At 39.8% G+C, this 18762-nt stretch overlaps 1 protein-coding gene across 1 annotated transcript in view; it reads left to right on the forward strand.

The window, feature by feature from the left end:
• Positions 1–18762, forward strand: part of LOC133410850 (contactin-associated protein-like 5) — a 152712-nt gene that overhangs the window by 55756 nt on the left and 78194 nt on the right. The window contains exons 4-7 of the mRNA XM_061692422.1: positions 3939–4086; positions 13222–13425; positions 15371–15555; positions 16563–16706. Coding sequence (XP_061548406.1) covers positions 3939–4086; positions 13222–13425; positions 15371–15555; positions 16563–16706 — 681 coding nt within the window. The remainder of the gene's footprint in view (positions 1–3938; positions 4087–13221; positions 13426–15370; positions 15556–16562; positions 16707–18762) is intronic.

Consider the following 18762-nt stretch of genomic DNA (forward strand, 5'->3'; position numbering starts at 1 on the left):
ATATGAATAATCAATTTCAAGGTCCAAATGTCACCTTGATGATAACATAACATGTCAGTGCTATGATGTTTTGGGCGATGCTGCGGTTTTACTTTTAAGAGTTTTAATACGAAAAGAAGGGAGGACAAAATATAATTAAGGGGGGAAAATGATAAAAAAAAGATTAGGCAGAACAGAAGTCATAATTGGGTGATCATCAGCGCTACGGGGGCGTCGTCATGTGGTTCCGTATGTCCTTTGTGTTCTTAATACCAATCCACTGGGAAGACACCCACACGCAACACAACCACTCGCAAGAGCAGATGGTGGTATTTCTGTGAAATGACAAATTCAGTATAACACATGCTAGTGAATCATTAAAGGTCGGTTTAAATGAGTGAATGTGTTCATGTTTCCACAGAAAAAAACTAGTTTGTTCTCAAGGTAGCCATTCAGGGGAAGAAAATAGCAACATCATCTTCTGGAAAAGACTTGGTACATGCATATGTGTGCTAGTATCTTTTGAATTCCTTCATGGCCAAACTTTTTCTTCCCATTGAACTTTTCTTCAACTGCCTTTTATCATTGTCATTGTTCCACACCTACACCCAAGATACAATAAACAGTTCAGTTGGACCCGAAGCACTCGAACTCCCTTTGGAACAAAAAAAGGTTATGAGGTTGTTTATCGCCTAGCTGTCGTCTGACATATGACTTTGGACCCTGAGGACAGATGCTAACTGCTGCGACGATGATTTTTCCACTCTCACGTGCTCTTTTTTTTCATTTATTTTCAGCCTGGCCTGAGTCTTAGCTTATTTAGGCAGTGGTGAGAACTCATCCTGACTTTACGGAAGCTGGGGCCCAAATTGCTTCTACAGTAGCCTTTCCTCTACACATTAGGCTCCAAGTGCTTTGTTCAGTGGTAAGGCCCATGCTTGCTTTTCTCGTGACTTGGTCTTAGTTGCTTTCTTTGGTGGAAATAACCCAGTTTGTTTCTACAGACGTTAGCCTTGTTTGTGTTTTTATCCAAAGAGTCCAATATACCTTATGTGGAACATCACGTGACCAAACCCAGAAAACAGTTTAGCTTTCTTTATCACTGGCATCTTTGGAAAAAAAGTTAAGTACATGTACAGTATATCATTGACTTACACATATATGATATGATATACAGTATGTAAACATGAATGGCGTTTAGACATCAGATATGGAGATGTCTTTTGTCAAACAAACATCTCTGTTAGCTAAAGGAACTGATTTTGAGTCCCTTGAGATTTGGCCCCAAAGGGCTTCCTCATTGGCAGGGCCTAAGTTAGCTTTTTGTCTTGTGGTTAGGCTCCAAATGTGGGTTGATTTAGTTGAAGAAACCCTGCTTCGTTCTCTCCTGAGGTCAGCCTTCATTGAGTTTCCCCAGTTGGCAAGGCCCTAGCTTTAAATGCGAGCATTTTGGTTCCAGATGGTTTGTTTCATGGCAAAGTCATTGCTTGCTTCTGCTGTGCTAAGTATTTGCCTTCTTCAGCTATAGGAAGTGTGATTCTCCATAGGTTAGGCCCCAAAGGGTTTCCACAGGGAAGGTCCAATGTTGGTCTTCTGGTGTTCAGGCTGCAAATGGTTTAGTCAATGCCAAGGCCCTCATTTGCCTCAACAGTGACAATGTCTTTATTGGGTTGTGTAGCCGAAGCCGAACCCTGATTGATTGTCTCAAGAGATTAGATCCATAGGCTTTCCTCAGTGGCGAGATTGTAGCATCTTCAGTGATTTGGTCTCTTTGGCCGAATGTTCTCAGCTGGATTTTCCTGAGGTTGGGTTTACCATGTTAAGCCCCCTTGTTTTTTCCTGAGTAGGCCAAAACTTCTTTGTCCTTCGCTTTTACCTAAAATGTAAAAGTCTTTAGTTTTTCTCTTTTCTTCTATCACAGGGGTTGGTTTTGCCATTGTAAAGTTTAAACAGGAAGCCCTTTGCACAGTAGAGGGTATTAAGAGTTCTCTGGGTCATCGTCATGATGATGATGATGCTGATGATGATGATGATTATTTCTGTACATTAATGCACTACCTTGCTAAAAAGTGGTACAAAGCATGTTCGGTATTTTGATACAATTTCCAGGTTTTAACAAACAAAACTGCACAATACTGAACTGGGCTGGGCTTTACTGCTGGGATTGATATGCTCTCACCTGCTTCCAAGCAGACATATTATACGCCGGCTTATTCTCTGTCATAACTGTAATGGTGCCGGGGCTGGGGGGGAAAAGATAAGCACTATGAAAGTGTTTATGTTTTGACAGAGGATGAAATGAGCAGCCAAGCTTTGGGAGCTGTTTGCCAAATTGAACTACAGTATAGCCGTCCAAATTAACATATTAGGTCTCTGTTTTAAGAAAAGACTCATTCCTCCTTGGCACAAGTGCCAATCTCGCCCTTAATGGCTGCACGTGGGCCCTCGATTGTCTGGTGTGAAGCAGCCTCCGTATTTAATGGTGCCAGGGCTCTGCAGCGTCCCGCAGGCGGCTTGCATCTGTGTTTGCTCCAAGACAGCAAACTACGCCAACATCTCTGTCCATGTCTTGACTGTGAACTCGTCACAAATCCCACAAGCAAAGATTTATCCTTTGCGGCTCTTTGCTTTGCGGCATGATTCCTTTTTGATTGAATATGTCACCTGGCAAGAATCAGTTAGCAGCATCATTAGTCTTTGGAGAGACTCCATTGTCTAGTATATCCCTTTGGCTTTGTAGGGAGCTGGCTTCACAAATGCGCTGTGACATGTTTTGTTACTGGATGTGAGAATGCCTTTTTTTTTCTGGCGGACAAATATGAAAGGATATTTCCCAACCACATGATGATTCTTATCTTTAATTATAAATAGAATCGTAGTGTGTAGTTCAAAAGCAGGAGGAAAGACCTCTTCCTCAGGTTAGCCTTGGTGTCGGTTAATATTCTGGCTCTATTTTTCATATTCAGTCTCTGCTGCTTCATCATAGGTTGTCATCATAGGTTGCATTACATGATGTGCTTCAAGTTTGATTTTGTACATAAAGAGGTGTATATAACATTAAATATGGTGTATATATATGTTACATTAACTGTATATAGACCGTTAAAAATGATGTATCCATGGCACATTAGAGGTGTATAGAATATTACATACAATGTGAACATGGAACATTAGAAGTGCACAGAACATTACACATTTAAATACCGTACATTAGAGGTGTATAGATTACTACCTATGATGTAAATATTTTGCATTAGAGGTGTATAGACCAGTAAATATTATGTAAATATTTTACATTAGGGGTGTATAGATATTAAATATAATGTTATTGTGGTACATTGGAAGTGTATGGAAGATTAAATATGATGTAAGTATGGTACCATGGAGGTGTATAGATGAATAAATATGGTGTAAATACTGGACAATAGAAGTGTCTAGAACATTTAATACATAAATATGGTACATTAGATGTGTATAAAACATTTAATATTATGTAAAGATGATACATAAGAGGTGTGTACATCACTAATTATGATATAAATATGGTATATTAGAGGTCTCTAGCACCTTAAAGATGTTGCAAATATGATGCATTAGAGGTGTAAAAATCATAAAATGTTGGTACATTTGAGGAATAACGACCATTAACCTAAATGGTTCATCATGGGGACAAAAGCTAGTTCTTGGTACTGGTTCTGCAGTAGAGCGGGTGTGATGATCAGTAGCTCATTTTCATGAGAGAGGACCAACCCCTCAAAAAACTAGTAAATAACAGGAGGCTTAAATAGGGTGTATTGCATTTGGGATGTTTTGACAAATTACAGTTATTACTACAAATGGGAAGTCTTTTAAATTGTGAAATTAAACAAACATAACATCTCCTTTAATAGGGAAAACAGTTGCCATCCTTTGTGTTAATGATTTGCCTTAGCCTAACGTCTTCTTTCTGATTCTCACAGACGTTTGTCGGGAATGTCAATTCAGAGGGTGTCGTCCAGAACAAGCTCTCTCACTCTTTAAGAGCCCGTTTCCTTCGATTCGTCCCTCTCCGCTGGAATCCAAGTGGCTGGATGGGCCTCAGAGTAGAAGTCTACGGCTGTTCATATAGTAAGTACCATAGTCGATGAACTCACTGTTAAGAAGAGTAAAAGATCTGATTTCGATCAGAAGCTAGTCCATGCAGTTTTTTGTTTTTTTTCAGTTCACACTGCCAAGACACATATTATGTCACTTGAGAGCAAAAATGCACAAATGAGTGAAGGGACACCTTTGCATACAGAAACATGCCCACACTCGCCACCTACAACTCTTCTAAGGCTCAACCATATATTTAATTTACCTTACAATGCCCACCATGGCATACCTTATAACACTTAACAGCGTGGAAAAAAAAAATAATAATTCTCCCGTGGTCAGGCCAGCCTCGACTAGAAATATGAAGTCAAGCCAGCCACCTCTTAGATTGTCAATATCTGTTTACCAAATTTATTTTCTAGCAATGCGAGCGCATGTTTTGGTACAAGAGATGGTGTATTTATATTAGTTGCTGACAGAAAAGTAATATTAGCAACATTTATCGAGCGGCAGAATGTGTTCATATGCTAATGTCTGGCTTTTAATTCTGGATTTTAAAACTCCCATTTTATCTTTGCTCGAGGTCACGAGATAGCAAGCTAGTTGAAACGTGCTTCTAAAATCGTGTCGCGAGTTCCTTCACTCTGCGTTGCATTAAGGTGCACATGCTATTGACATATCTGGCATGCTTTAGACAGAAGGCGTCTCCTGTGTGACAGGAGATTGATAATCTCTTAAAGCAGTGTTCCCCAACCTTCTTTGCACCGCGGATCGGTTAGGAGTCGGCATTTTACTCACGGACCGCCTGTGGTGGCATGCATATATATATATATATATAGTACTTGAACATGCCCAACAGGGTGTTAACTGTTCAAAGAAATAAGATCTAATTAAGCTTTAGTATGGTGGGACACTTCCACCTGAGTGATATCGTTGATAACATCGATTATATGGTTACATCATTCTGAAATTTCTGTAATAACATAAACACTGGCATATTGAGCTATGGAGAGAGAGAGAGAGCTGCAGCGTGTTTGTTTTGGAATACTTTTGTGAAAGAGGCAAGTATTTTCAATTCAATGGGCTCGAGTCCGAGTGAAATCACGAGTCATTGCTATTGAAGTCCAATTCGAGTTGCAGGTCTGGTGACGTTTTGTCAAGTCGAGTCTGGAGTTCTTGAGTTCAAATTCATGAGTCTAGTCTGACTCGAGTACAAGTCATGTGACGTGAGTCCACACCTCTGCTGTGTAACAGCATATGCAGTCCCTAATACCATTAGCATTGTTAGGGAGTAACTATTTACATGGTATTAGATTATGTAATTTCGTTACAAAATTAATGCAATTGTAATAATTACGTTACCGAGAGAATGTGTAATTAAATTCATATAATTGTAGTTACATTTTGGAAAATAGGTGCAAAAACTCAGATTTTTTCTTTTTGTTTTCTCATATCACTTCCTCCTTCTGAAGCCGGCGCTTTTGATTGGCTCTCTTTGGTCATGTGCCTTTCTGCCATAGTCTCAAGCATGACAGACTTTTCCAAATATGACCTTAAAGTGCCACCCTGTGGTGCAATCTATTAGTTTGAAAAGGATTCTGTGGGTTTATCCACTTTTCGAAAGGTCTTGTTGATGCATTCATTCAAAATTAAGAAAAGTAATCAAAATTTAATCAAATTAAATTAGTTAACACTAATTTAACACTACAATTACATTTTCAACTCGGTAACTTGTAATTGTAACAAACTACATTTCCACCGTAATCTTCCCAACACTGCCTATTACAGTATCTATTGAGATCCCGCACACAAGCTGTATCAAAAATTGCGCCTTTATGAAGATAATAATGCTCAGTCTTGGGTAGGTTTATTAATTTAACAACAGGTTTATTATTTTGGTTGCAGTTTGTAGTAGTGTCAAGTTACACTACATCATGTTCTGTAAATTGACTGTCTGTTGTACTAGAGCGGCTCCAACTACCGGAGACAAATTCCTTGTGTGTTTTGGACATACTTGGCAAATAAAGATGATTCTGATTCTGATTCTGATCATTTTGGGAGTTGTTTCCAATATTTTGGGTATTTAACAGTCTGATGCAACATAGCTGACGCAAACGCCAAACAACATTGTTAAATTAGTACCAAAAAGTGAGCATTAGAATCCCTGTGAAAGGCTTTTTGGCCGTTATGAATGTAGGTGTACTTAACGAGGTCTCCCTTGAGTTCACATGATAACAGTTATCCACAGTTGTTAAAAAAAGGAACACTTCCAACAGATTCACATGAAAATGGGGCAATTAAAAGCAGTGAGCATGGCAGACAATGTCACAATGAGCAGTTTTATGGCATTCGGCTGCCTCACACACACTTCACCGTCAGAGTTAGGCAAATATAAACGCTGTTTCTCCGTTGCCGCCGCCATCGTATTTTTCAGATGATCAGCTTCAGCGTTCGAAGGAAAATAAGACCGGCCAGTTTAGCAGAGCTCATCTGCAGTCACATTGTCATGCGCGTCCCGCTTTGCCACATCAGAGCGCGGCGTTCCTCACAAGAAGGATTATGTAAAGGTGATGGCCAAAATGCTGCCTCGCCATCAATCGATTGTAGACTCTATGAACGATGAGGCACGATAAGGGAGAATGAGGTGTTCGTCTGAGCCACCACGCCGTGACGGAAGATGTTTGTTAAATAGAAATGTCATCTTCATTGTGAGCACCAACACTTTGCTTTTCTCATAGAGATCACAGTTTTTATTATTATTATTGAACACTCCGCAGTCAGCTCCACTGCAGAGGCCGTTCTCAAACAAAGACCAACAACACAACGCAACAGGGGTGGGCATCAGATAGTTGTGGTGTGATAACACAGAGGTTTTTGCGTATAAAGAGGACATATTACAAAAGATTGACTTTTTAATTGCGTGATTACAAATAGTTGGGTCTCTGGAGTGCCTGTAAACCTGTCAAGTGTAATATTAAACAACCAAGTAAAGCTGTTATCGACCTATTTCTAAAAAGGTGTCAATGAACGAACTGTAACTGCTTCTACAAGGGAATATAGAATTCATGCTATCTTGCGGGCCTAGTGTGTGCGTCGAAGCTCGCAGCCACCCCTAGCGCCGCCCCGAGTCGTCATAGTAACAAAATCTGTACTCACCATTGGCCCTGCGGTGTGAGGGGCACGATGAGAGCTGGCTCACTTGCTTGAGACAGGGAGCCCTCTCAATTCCCTACATGCAGAATGTCACATGACCAAACCCAGAAAACAGTTTAGCGGACTTCCTATGTATGCTGTGCTAATGGGCATAACTACAGGTTGATGACATGATGATTTGAAGCTGAATTTTGTTTTCTTTATGGTTGGTGTCTTTAGACCAAAGTTATTTCTATAAATATGTTATGATATACTGTATGTAAACACGAATGAAGCCGAAACATCGGATATTGTCATCTTTGGTGACTCAGTGGTGACATCTTGTTTTACACAAAAGACATTGTATATGTTTAAAGTTCCTATGGGTGCTTAGCCACGATTTCTGGCTTAATGTTCGACCATTGACCCGTGCTGGAAGGAATTGTTTTCACCTGTTATGCCGAATGCAGAAGTTACTTGTGCATATACCTGATAGGGTGTGTAGAGTGTAATATAATAATTCATCCCTGATGAAATTATACCACAGACAGGTTTTAATGACATTGTTTAACATTGTGTACAAATGCATAATGTCTGATTTAGGCCAAGTAAAGGCTGGCATGTCACCTTCATCATTACAGATTTTAAATGTAATAACTCAAACATTTTAAAAGTACCCATAAAATATTTTGGAACTTGAAACACTAGGAATGCATAAAAATGCTTTTTAAGTGACACTACAACTATATTATTAAAATTATAAATGCTCTACTCTTATCATGCTGAATCAGCACTGTAGCGTGTAAATTTTGTGTATTCACCTGATAGCCATCTCTGCCGCTTGTCCCAATTAGGGTCGCGGGAGTGCAGAAGTCTGAATTTGGCCGAGAGGTGGGGAGCACCCTGGACTGGTAGCCGGTCAATCACAGGGCACAAACAAAAACCCTTTACACTCAGCATTCACATCTCTGGAAAATTTAGAGCAGGGGTCACCAACATGGTGCCCGCAAACACCAGATAGCCCCCAAGAACCACATGAGTATCTAAAAATACATTGCTCACCAGCGATGGGACATTGTCATCGACTACGAATGTTGTAGAAGTGTTCATTTGAAAATGTAAACAATTGTAAGGATTTATAGAAATGTATTACTGTTATTGATATGGCTGTTGTGGTGCCCATTGTTCTTTCATCCCTTTTGATTTGACTTCAAAGTGTTATATATTGATATTTATCTGTGTCCAACCTTGTTAAATCACTGTTGATCGTAATTGTGAGAAATCATTAGCACGATAGGTGTCTTTACATAGATGAATATCATTTATTATTAGTAATGTATTTTGAGCAAATTTGTTATTTCAGAAGTGTGCGTGAAACTGGTAGCCATTCGCATTGATCAGTACCCAAGAAGTAGCTGTCAGTTTTAAAACGGTTGGTGACCCCTGATTTAGAGTCAGATGTAACCTGACTTGGATGTTTTGGGGATGTGGTAGAACGACTGAGTACCAGGACCCAGGCACGGAGAGAACATTCAAATTCCACACAGGCGGCAGCAGAGATTTGAACTCAGAACCTCAGACATGTGAGGCAGACATCCTCTAGTCCACTGCGCTGCCATTAAACACATATTAGTTTTACAAATTTAAAATACTGTACCGATATTTCGATTTCAGTATTGGAAGATACTTGGAAAAAAAAAAAGTTGAGGAAAAGAAAGATGAACAATAGAATTTCAATTTCAAATTGTTATCTTCATTATTGTAGCTGGTAAATATAATCGCTCAAACTTGATAAAACAGTTTCACTTCTTTACAAAATATTTTGAAAGTCGGAACAGTACGGTATTAAGCCTGCAATGTATTTTGGCAATCAATCCGAGGTGGAGTCCACCCACAGTCATCTAAGCTAGACTCCAGCTTCCCCGCAACCCTGAACAGGATAAATGGTAGAAAATTGATGTTTGTATTAGTATATTAATATTTTGTCCCACGGCTAGAACACAAGTGCCTTAAAATGGTTCACATGTGCTGTCATGTGGTCCTTTTGCCCCGGTGATCAATCTCAAGTTTCCAAGCAACGCTGAACAGGATAAGCAATAGCAACTTGATGTCTGTATCAAGATATTGACGTTTGCTCGCACTCCAACTCAACAAGTGGAGCACCTGTGCAGTCATGTGGTGCTGTTTTTCATTTGATTCATCCTAATTGTTGTAACTTGGACTCCCCAGGTAGCAGGAGTAACTGTATTTTAGTCAGTTACTTTGATTAGTCTTTAAGTTTGTAAAAAAGTATATATATATATATATATATATATATATATATATATACATATATATATATATATATATATATATATATATATAATGTTTGTTGCTTTTTTTGTGTGTGTTTTTTTTTTTTTTCATTCTCGCTCCTCTGCGGAGAGAGCCGACTGTGGAGAGCCACAGGCACACTCGCTTGCATAGCATTACTTTGTATTTATGGAGCACACCGTAGCGCTCGAGGCTACACAAAGTGCTTCACAGATCACAAAACAAACAGGAGTGGTATAAAACAAACAAGGGGCCTGCAGAGTTAAAGCACACGGTTGAGGAACAAGTTGCCCCCGCTGAAGAGTGGTTTTTCGCTTTGTGTGTCATGTTAGTTTCCGTGCCATTGTGCCCCTTCAGGAGATAAGTGGCAGGTCCTGCGACTCCATGCCCCCCTCCTGCCTCAGGGGAAACATGAACATTAACACAGATAATGACCAATTCGTTTGCCCCACAGCTACTGCATATTGGAATCATTTTTCACATGCCATACTGTCGTAGACCATGCGGGCATTCTAACACCCAAATAGCTTGTTTTTCTGGGAGACAGGAGAAAAGTTAGTCTGAGACTTACAGTAGCAACACACACTGCCTTGCATTAAAACACACACACACATGCGCACACACACATACACAAAATAAATAAAAGCAATGTAAAATATGACCCGTTTCTTTAAAAGTGAAACACAATCCGTTCTGTGACGCTGGTAGACCTTCAAGTTGCTCTGGTTTCGAAATAAATTTTCCGATAGGAAATTATCTGACGTAACTGATCTGTCTAAGTGGATTTTTGGTGAGTTCATCAGTATCTTAAAGTCCCAAAAAAAGGCACTTTACTAATAAAAACAAATACAGTGATTTCTTTATTTTCCTGATCTGTGCTTTATCAATATATCCATTCTTGTTTTTGTTTGTACTCTGAGAACACATTTAGAACATCCCCAGACCATGCGTAAACACAATTAATGCAGGATCAGCCATCGTTAATAAGTCAAACACACCTTTTACCCAAGTTGCACAACGTATTGGAACAACAGTCATTCGTAAAAACAATAATAATAACTTTGGCAATAATAACTCAAACCATAAATTTGCTAATAGGTTGACTGTCCTAAATAACAATTAAAAGGACGCTTCTCATCACCTTTAACCTAGTTCTGTTCAAGAGCTTGTAAATTAGGATATCTGAATTTAGGTGTCTGCGTGCACGGCAGCTCAACGAGGAAGAGCAATCAGAGCGCAATTCGTAATTTCCTCCTTTTTTCAAGGCTTTGGTATTCTTTATAATACCTACGAGAATCTGATTTATATATATTTTGTTTCTGTAATTCTGCATGTGCAAATGTGATGTAAATTGATCAATTCACAGTAGGCACACACCGCTGCTGGTGTGGTTGAATTGTACTTCGGTCAGCATAGGGCTCATATATGTTATTTCACTTCCAACTCAAATTCCATAAATGTTATGAACTACAAATTCCTCTTTACTCTGCTATATTTATTCATTACTATGTATATTAACATTGTATTCAGTGTTTGCTCATTCTCTGCTGTTGAATTGTTTTTTGTATGTTTTGTGCCTCATTCTCTAATTTAACTTTGGAATTGATTAAAAATGATTATCATGTGGTGGCACAGTGGACGACTGGTTAGCGCATCTGCGTGACGGTTCTGAGGGCCCTGGTTCAAATCCAACCTCGCCTGTGTGGAGTTTGCATGTTCTCCCCGTGCCTGTGTGGGTTTTCTCCAGGTACTCCGGTTAAGGACGGGGTTTATGCAGATTGCAGGTCCCAGCCTCGAGCGTGTGATATAGAATGAATTCTGATTCATTAACATACGCATGGTGGGGCAAAGAACATTGACACGGTACCCACGTGTCATGAATCTGCAGAGTTAGAACATTTCTATGCATTTATTAGGAAAAGAGGCCGATTGAAACTTATTAAAACCCTTTTTTCCCTTTAGTATTCCTTAGAGTCTGCGCTTACTCTCCTACTGTTAAGAATTGGGAGACTATCACATAACAAATCATTAAGAAAACAAAAACTAGAAGACTCTCTCACTCACACAGTTCTCCAAAAAAGAGGCAACACATGCTTGGTTAAAACTGTTTATTTGTCACTCCCAATTTAAGATTAATGTAAAACTGATACATAAAACAAAAGTATATTTATATTTAAAGACCAAAATTCAATCAAAGCGTATGATTTTGTCTTGCCAAAGTCTGCTAGCTCAATGCTAACATATAATGCAGAAAGCCATAGACAGGCTAACAGAAATCAGCATAAATGTTTTGTAACATAGAGGTAATTATAAACCTGCAGCAACTGCTACTTTAACACCTACATGTAGCAACACATACAAACAGAGCATATAACAATACTCAGGGGCATATATTCTTTCTGCTTTACAGGGATAACAACTTTTGCTGTTGACTGCTGGTAGTTGTGGACCTTCTCTACCTCTTCTTCTGTCTCTTAATTACACTGCACCTCTTCCAGTAAACTTCAGTGTGCCTGACATGTTGCGGCACACCGTGGTACTACACTGATTATGTGATTATAGGCTCTGTATATCACTTTTAAGCAGCGTGTTGCTCCCTGCAACTAATACACTCAGAGCCTAATTAGAAAGAGATGGAAGGGGCTCTAGCTTTTTTGAAAAGGTCATACAGTGAAATAAAATCTCACATTTTAGGGGTGCTAGGATTAAATAGGCTACAAACGCCTATGGTGGGAATGATGAGCTGCATATAGTGCAGCTTCACTGTACAGGTACAGTCGTCACTCGTCATATCGTGCCTCACTATTTGCGGCTTCGTTATATCACAGATTTTTATATCGTACATTTTTATTATTATTTTTCCACAGGGACTGCTACTGCATGACCTCTGAACTGTGAGGCAAATGTGATAACTAGTTGTACACTGTGCCTCCCTTAACATATGTATACAAATAATTAAATAAATATATGTACTCTACTTCGCAGATTTCGTCTATTGTGCAGGTTGCCTGGAATGTAACATCTGCGATAAATGGGGGATTACAGTAATTGATATTTACCCAATTTAATGGTTCTTATGGCGGCACGGTGGACAACTAGTTATCAAATCTGCTTCACAGTTCAAATCCGGCCCCGCCTGTATGGAGTTTGCATGTTCTCTCCGTGCCTGCGTGGCTTTTCTCCGGGCACTGCAGTTTCCTCCCACATCCAAAAAACATGCATGGTAGATTAATTGAAGACTCTCAATTGCCCGTAGACGTGAATGTGAGTGTGAATGGTTGTTTGTTTATATGTGCCCTGAGATTGGCTGGCGACCTGTTCATGGTGAACCCCACTTCTCGCCCGAAGGTAGCTGGGATAGGCTCCAGCACGTCTGTAACCTTAGTGAGGATAAGCTGTACAGAAGAGGAATTAATGAATAATTGCTAATATTGGACTGAGGCATCCTGAACCCCTCCCTGACTGTTCTTTCTGACTGAAGATAGAGAAAAAAAATTTTTTCAGACTTTGGCCATTAAAATGCACAATCTTGAACTACATTAATTTAGTATTGCTTTTGAGCTTTTAAGATAACTAAATGTCCTGACAAATTTTGAAATAAGATCACATCATTTTGGCTGTACGTGGACTCAACGTCTTTTCTGCGCCTTCACAATGATGCGAGCATTGTTCTGTCCACCCCCCCCCCCTCCACAACCCACCCCCCACCCCGTCCAATCTTAGAGTCCTACGTGGCAGACTTTGATGGCAGAAGCTCCTTGCTGTATCGATTTAACCAAAAGTCGATGTCCACCGTGAAAGATGTCATCTCGCTGCTCTTTAAGAGTCAGCAGGCCAATGGGGTTTTGCTGCACGGCGAGGGCCAGAGAGGCGACTACATCACTCTGGAGCTCCACCGGGGGAAACTGGACCTCTACCTCAACTTAGGTGATGCATATTTTGTGGTTTAACACTTTAAACTGAGAGCAAGAATTGCATCTCTTAAAAATCCTTAGTTCATCATATAGCCACTTTCAGTATAGAGAAACATACTGTATCTTACATTTTATTAGCATCATAGCATTTTTGTGTTTTGTCTACAAAACACTACCGTATGAGAAAATGATATTTGGACAGACAGTACTTAACAAATGTATTTGACAACCTGTTTACAAAAACAAGGATAGCATTCAGAATCACATAGTGCTTTAATGTTCATTTCAAACTGAATTCAACTTTTTATAGCCAAATTTGAGGCAGTTTACTGGGTTTTTTTTTGAGACGTCATAAATTAATGAAGCATAACTTTCAACCTCAGAAATTCAAAATGTTTCTCTACAGTTGTACAGGTCAGTAACTATAATTTCTCATCTAAATCAGTAATAATGTGCTTTACAATTTTCCCCCCATTTTTTGTGACAGTTCGTTTGAAAATTCATGAAAAACCATAACAATAATAATATTTCAGAATAAAAATGTTTGTTTGGGTTGAAGAGCTTCAACATTATTAGTCTATCTGGTTATTTAATTTCTTAAGCACTATATTTTTCTTTTTCTTTTCATAATACTATACAATGAAAAAGTCCATTATTGTATTTTAGAGATGGGAATTCCAGGTTCACTCTCAATCCGATATTATCATGAAATCTTACCAGCAGTGGCATCTGTAAGGATTTGGCGCTTTGGAACCATATGGTCTTGGTTGAATGCTGCTGCTGACAACAAAAATGTGTCAGATGTTTTTGTGCTTACTGACTCATGTCGAGATGCCCTTGAACAAGGCACCGATCCCAACCCGTAGTTCAAGAGGTGCAGCACTGTTTGTCTGCCCCTTTGCAGTCTATGTTTAGTGTTGATGTTTATATCTCCCCTAGGATGCTTGCGGTGTCTGATCTGGATCTCTGTATGGTGTTCAACACAAAATACTGTATACAGCGGAGTTTAAATTTAATTTTGTGTTGAGGGATTTTAATCGGTATGATATATTAAAAATTAATCACAATATACTGCAATTGGCTGGCAATCAGTTTCGCCCAGTCAACTGGGATAGACTCCAACTCACAAAAGCAGTGTCAAAATTGGATGGATGGATAATCGATGTATACAGTATGGTTTTACAGTCCGATGAAAAGCCAATTTATCAAGTTAACATTTTTTAGGATGGAGAGAAAAATAAACAAGAAACAACAGTAATAGATAGAACTATCAGAAGAAATATATGTATTTTCCTTGACCTCGGGTACAGACAGAATTACCATATGTATTGATAGTTTGTCTTGCCTCAACCCTATTTAGCATGACCTCTTTCACAACTACTTTTTTTGATTTATCATTGTTTCTATAATCACCAGATGCAGGCATGCAAGGAGCAGTGTCAGAGTGAAGGGGCGCACAAACCTCTTTAGCTCGATTTGTGTTATAGGGGATCACCCCTTGCACTTTGACAGTAGTCAGAAAGCAGACGATCACATCTCTCCAAAATCTAGTTGTCATTTTGCTTGTTTCAAAGCCCAAGTCCTTACAGATGAGCTGCTGCTGCCATCATATACATAGTCATACTTGTATAGCATGGAGTGAACGCACATTTAAGGTTAAACAAAATAATTTAAAAAATCAATTGCACAAAAGTGCAACACCGCAGGGAGTTCTTTCTGTAAAAACAAAAATGAAATGTAACCCTAATTAATGCTAACACTAACGTCCCACATTTACTGCTGTGAAAAAGGTCATTAAGACAACAAATGTAGTGGGGTTTTTTTGTGTTTTTTTTTGACATTATCTAACAATGGCCAACACACAGTTCAAGAATTGGTGTCCTGGACACAACTGACCCCACTTGCACACGTTCGACTCACCTGACACCACCTCCCACCACCCCCTGCTGTTTTTCCAGACGACAGCCCTCCGAGGTTGAGCTCCCCCCGCATTGCCATCACGGTGGGCAGCCTTTTGGACGACCAGCATTGGCACGCCGTGCACGTGGAGCGCTTCAACAAGCACGTCAACCTCACAGTGGACGCCCACACACACCACTTCCAAACCCAAGGGGAGGCGTACTCACTGGAGGTGGACTACGAGGTGAGCAAATTAGCATGAAGTGGTCCGAATCAGTTCATAAAATGGAGTGCACTTGACGCATTTATCCCGTAAGCAGAACATTGGTAACACCACGCATGTGAGAAGTGGTTGAAGTATTCTCTCTCCAGGACTGCAGGGGGGGGGAAAGCCCAACATTTAATAGCGGAGGAACTGTATAAAGTATGGATTGAACACCTCCATGCTCCTTCTGCATTATACATGCAGGCGAGTGCATATTCAGGATCCCTTTAAAGCCTCCTCCTTTTAAAAGTAGTCAGCCGGACATAATGCTTTCAACTCATGCAGCTAGCATTAATTAGGGGGCCAAAGCTGATAAAATCTCAACTGTTAAAAAGAGACGTTTCAACCGTGCACGCCGCGCAAGAACTGGCGGGCATAAGTAATGGCTCAATTCCTGAAAACCTTACCTTTTAATGACCACAAACTCCAACCCATTAATAATCAAATGCTGGAACAGCCTTCCCGGAAGACGTTTGCCGAACGGCTGTGGGGATTTGTTTTACAGGGAGCCGCATCATCTAAGTGAGCTTGGCTTGCATTCCACAGTCTCAGCGATATGAGATCGGATGGGTTGAGGTCAGAGCTCTCAGTTAAGTTCTTGGAACGCCGCTTTGGGAGCTCTCTTTAGGGGAAAGTCACTTGTAATAACTAGGTTAAAATAGCTTAAAATGTATAAAGTGATGTGTTTTAAACATGCATGGTGACAGTCTGAGTATTTTCTGTTGAACCCTTGAACCCTGGTGTCTCATAGTGGTGGAGTTACTTGCACGGCTTGAACCACTCAGACAGCCCAACTTTGGGTTTGCATGCATGGGTTTTCTCCGGCATCCCGCACAACCCAAAAATGGCTAATATCAATCTCCATTCAGTTGCCTCGACCAAAGGGCTGGTACAATATTTGGATGCTGCGTTATATGGTTGGTGCCCACTGCTCCTCAGGCAAGAATAGCTGAAAAAAATAATATTTTACTTTACCTATGTCACAGCTGAGCTTTGGCGGAATCCCACTTCCTGGAAAACCTGGCACGTTCCTCAGGAAGAACTTCCAGGGTTGCATGGAGAACCTTTACTACAATGGCATCAATATCATAGACCTGGCCAAACGACGCAAGCCACAGATACACAGCGTGGTAAGTTTGAAATATTTTTCAAAATATGGTGGTGGCTACTATTCGACCTACTTAATGAATTGAACGCATCCTTTTAGATTGAAAAACACACTTGCATTTAGGGCCAACCTCTACTAGTATTTGACGAGCATTCTTACTCATCACATCTTTTTTTTTGCAAATGTCAGCCACTTGTACCCCAGAGTTCTGCCCTTGGACCATTCTTTTTCTGTTAGCCGATTCTCTCTGGGTAAGAAATTTTACTATTTACTCATTTTAACGCAGCTTTTCCAGGCATGGCAGTTTTAAGTGTCTGCAGACAGGAAATACACAACAGACCATGTAATGTGAGTGACCATGTGAATTGTATCTCCGCCTATGAAAACATTTTATTCAGTGTTGAGCCAGGCAAAACGTGATGAAGAACTTTTTAATTGTTAATGTTAGTTAGGGGTGGCATGGTGGACGACTAGCACATCTCCCTCACAGTTCTGAGGGCAAATCAAATCCTAGCCCCGCCTGTAAGGAGTTTGCATCTTCTCCCCGTGCCTGCGTGGGTTTTTTCGAGGTACTCCGGTTTCCTCCCACATCCCAAAAACACGCCTGGTAGGCAGGAGTGGGTAGCAATGCGTTACATTTACTCAAGTAACATTTTCCATAAACTGTACTTGTTAGAGTACTCTAAATGCACCGTACTTTTTACTTTTACTTGAGTATTTATGTGAAGAAGGGTCGATACTTTTACTCCATTACAATGATCGACATGCCGTTCGCTACTTTTATTTATCCATTCTTGTGTGTGCCTGTCACCTTTTAGACTCCATCGTCGACTTCCGCATAGGGCGCCCGTTGCGCCAATCCCTAATGTCATTTGACTCCAATTCACCAATCAGACGGAACAAGGCAGTCACATGATCGCGCACGTAGCTTTCGCGAGCCACTCAAAAGGACTCATTTTGGGGGGAAACTGCCGCGCGACTGTGTCAATTTTACTGACTCCAAAAAACAACAGCTTTATCATGCAGCTCTAAAATTGTGACTGCACAAACTTGGATTTTTCAGCCCACTTCTAACTTTAAAAAACATCTTCCAGTTGCAGATGTTTCTGTTGTTTTGGCAGTGGATATGGCAAAATTAGCACTATCCCTATGGTGTCGCACACGCACACACAAACAATAAGTCTGTTCAGCAGACTATTTTATTTGATGTTCATACTCTGATTTAAAAAAAAAAATCAGAAGTCACTCACAAGTTACTATTTACTTGAGTAGTTTTTTCATTGAATACTTTCTTACTCTTACTCAAGTAAATATTTTGATGACTACTTTTTACTTTTTCTTGAGTCATATTATTCTAAAGTAACAGTACTCTTACTTGAGTACCATATTTGGCTACTCTAAGCACCTCTGATGGTAGGTTGATTGAAGACTCTAAATTTCCCGTAGGTGTGAATGTGAGTGAATGGTTGTTTGTTTATTTTTGCCCTGCGATTGGCTGGCGATCGGTTCAGGGTGTACCCCGCCTCTCGCCCGAAGATAGCTGGGATAGGCTCCAGCACGCCCGTGACCCAAGTGAGGATAAGAGATACAGAAAATGGATGGATGGATGGATGGATGGATGGATGTTAGTTAGGATTGTTTTTATGTAAAATATTCAGACCACAACAACTCAAAAAAATGCACACTTTAACTCTTCCTTCAAAATCCTTTCTTCATGCTCCCTTTTTGAGGCACTTTAGGATGGTTTGTTTAAAAGCATGTGAATTTGAATAATGAATATTGAATATTTGAATATTTTTGTTCTTTTATTTTACTAAACCTGGGGCTAACGAAATGAACTCGAACTTTTTTTAAAACTGAGGATTTACAAGGGTGACCCCTTTTTGCTTAATCAGATAAATAATATACATACGATTAATATTAATATTAACATATTATATTATTATTATTATTATTATTATTATTATTGGTAGATTAGTCGAATTTTTTAAAGCATTCATCAGACCCCCATTACTGAATTAGTTTTATTTATTTTTTTAGAAATTAAATCATTTGTCTTTGATGGTTGGCTTCCAGAG

This window comes from Phycodurus eques, chromosome 12, assembly GCF_024500275.1.
Source record: "Phycodurus eques isolate BA_2022a chromosome 12, UOR_Pequ_1.1, whole genome shotgun sequence".
NCBI lineage: Eukaryota > Metazoa > Chordata > Actinopteri > Syngnathiformes > Syngnathidae > Phycodurus > Phycodurus eques.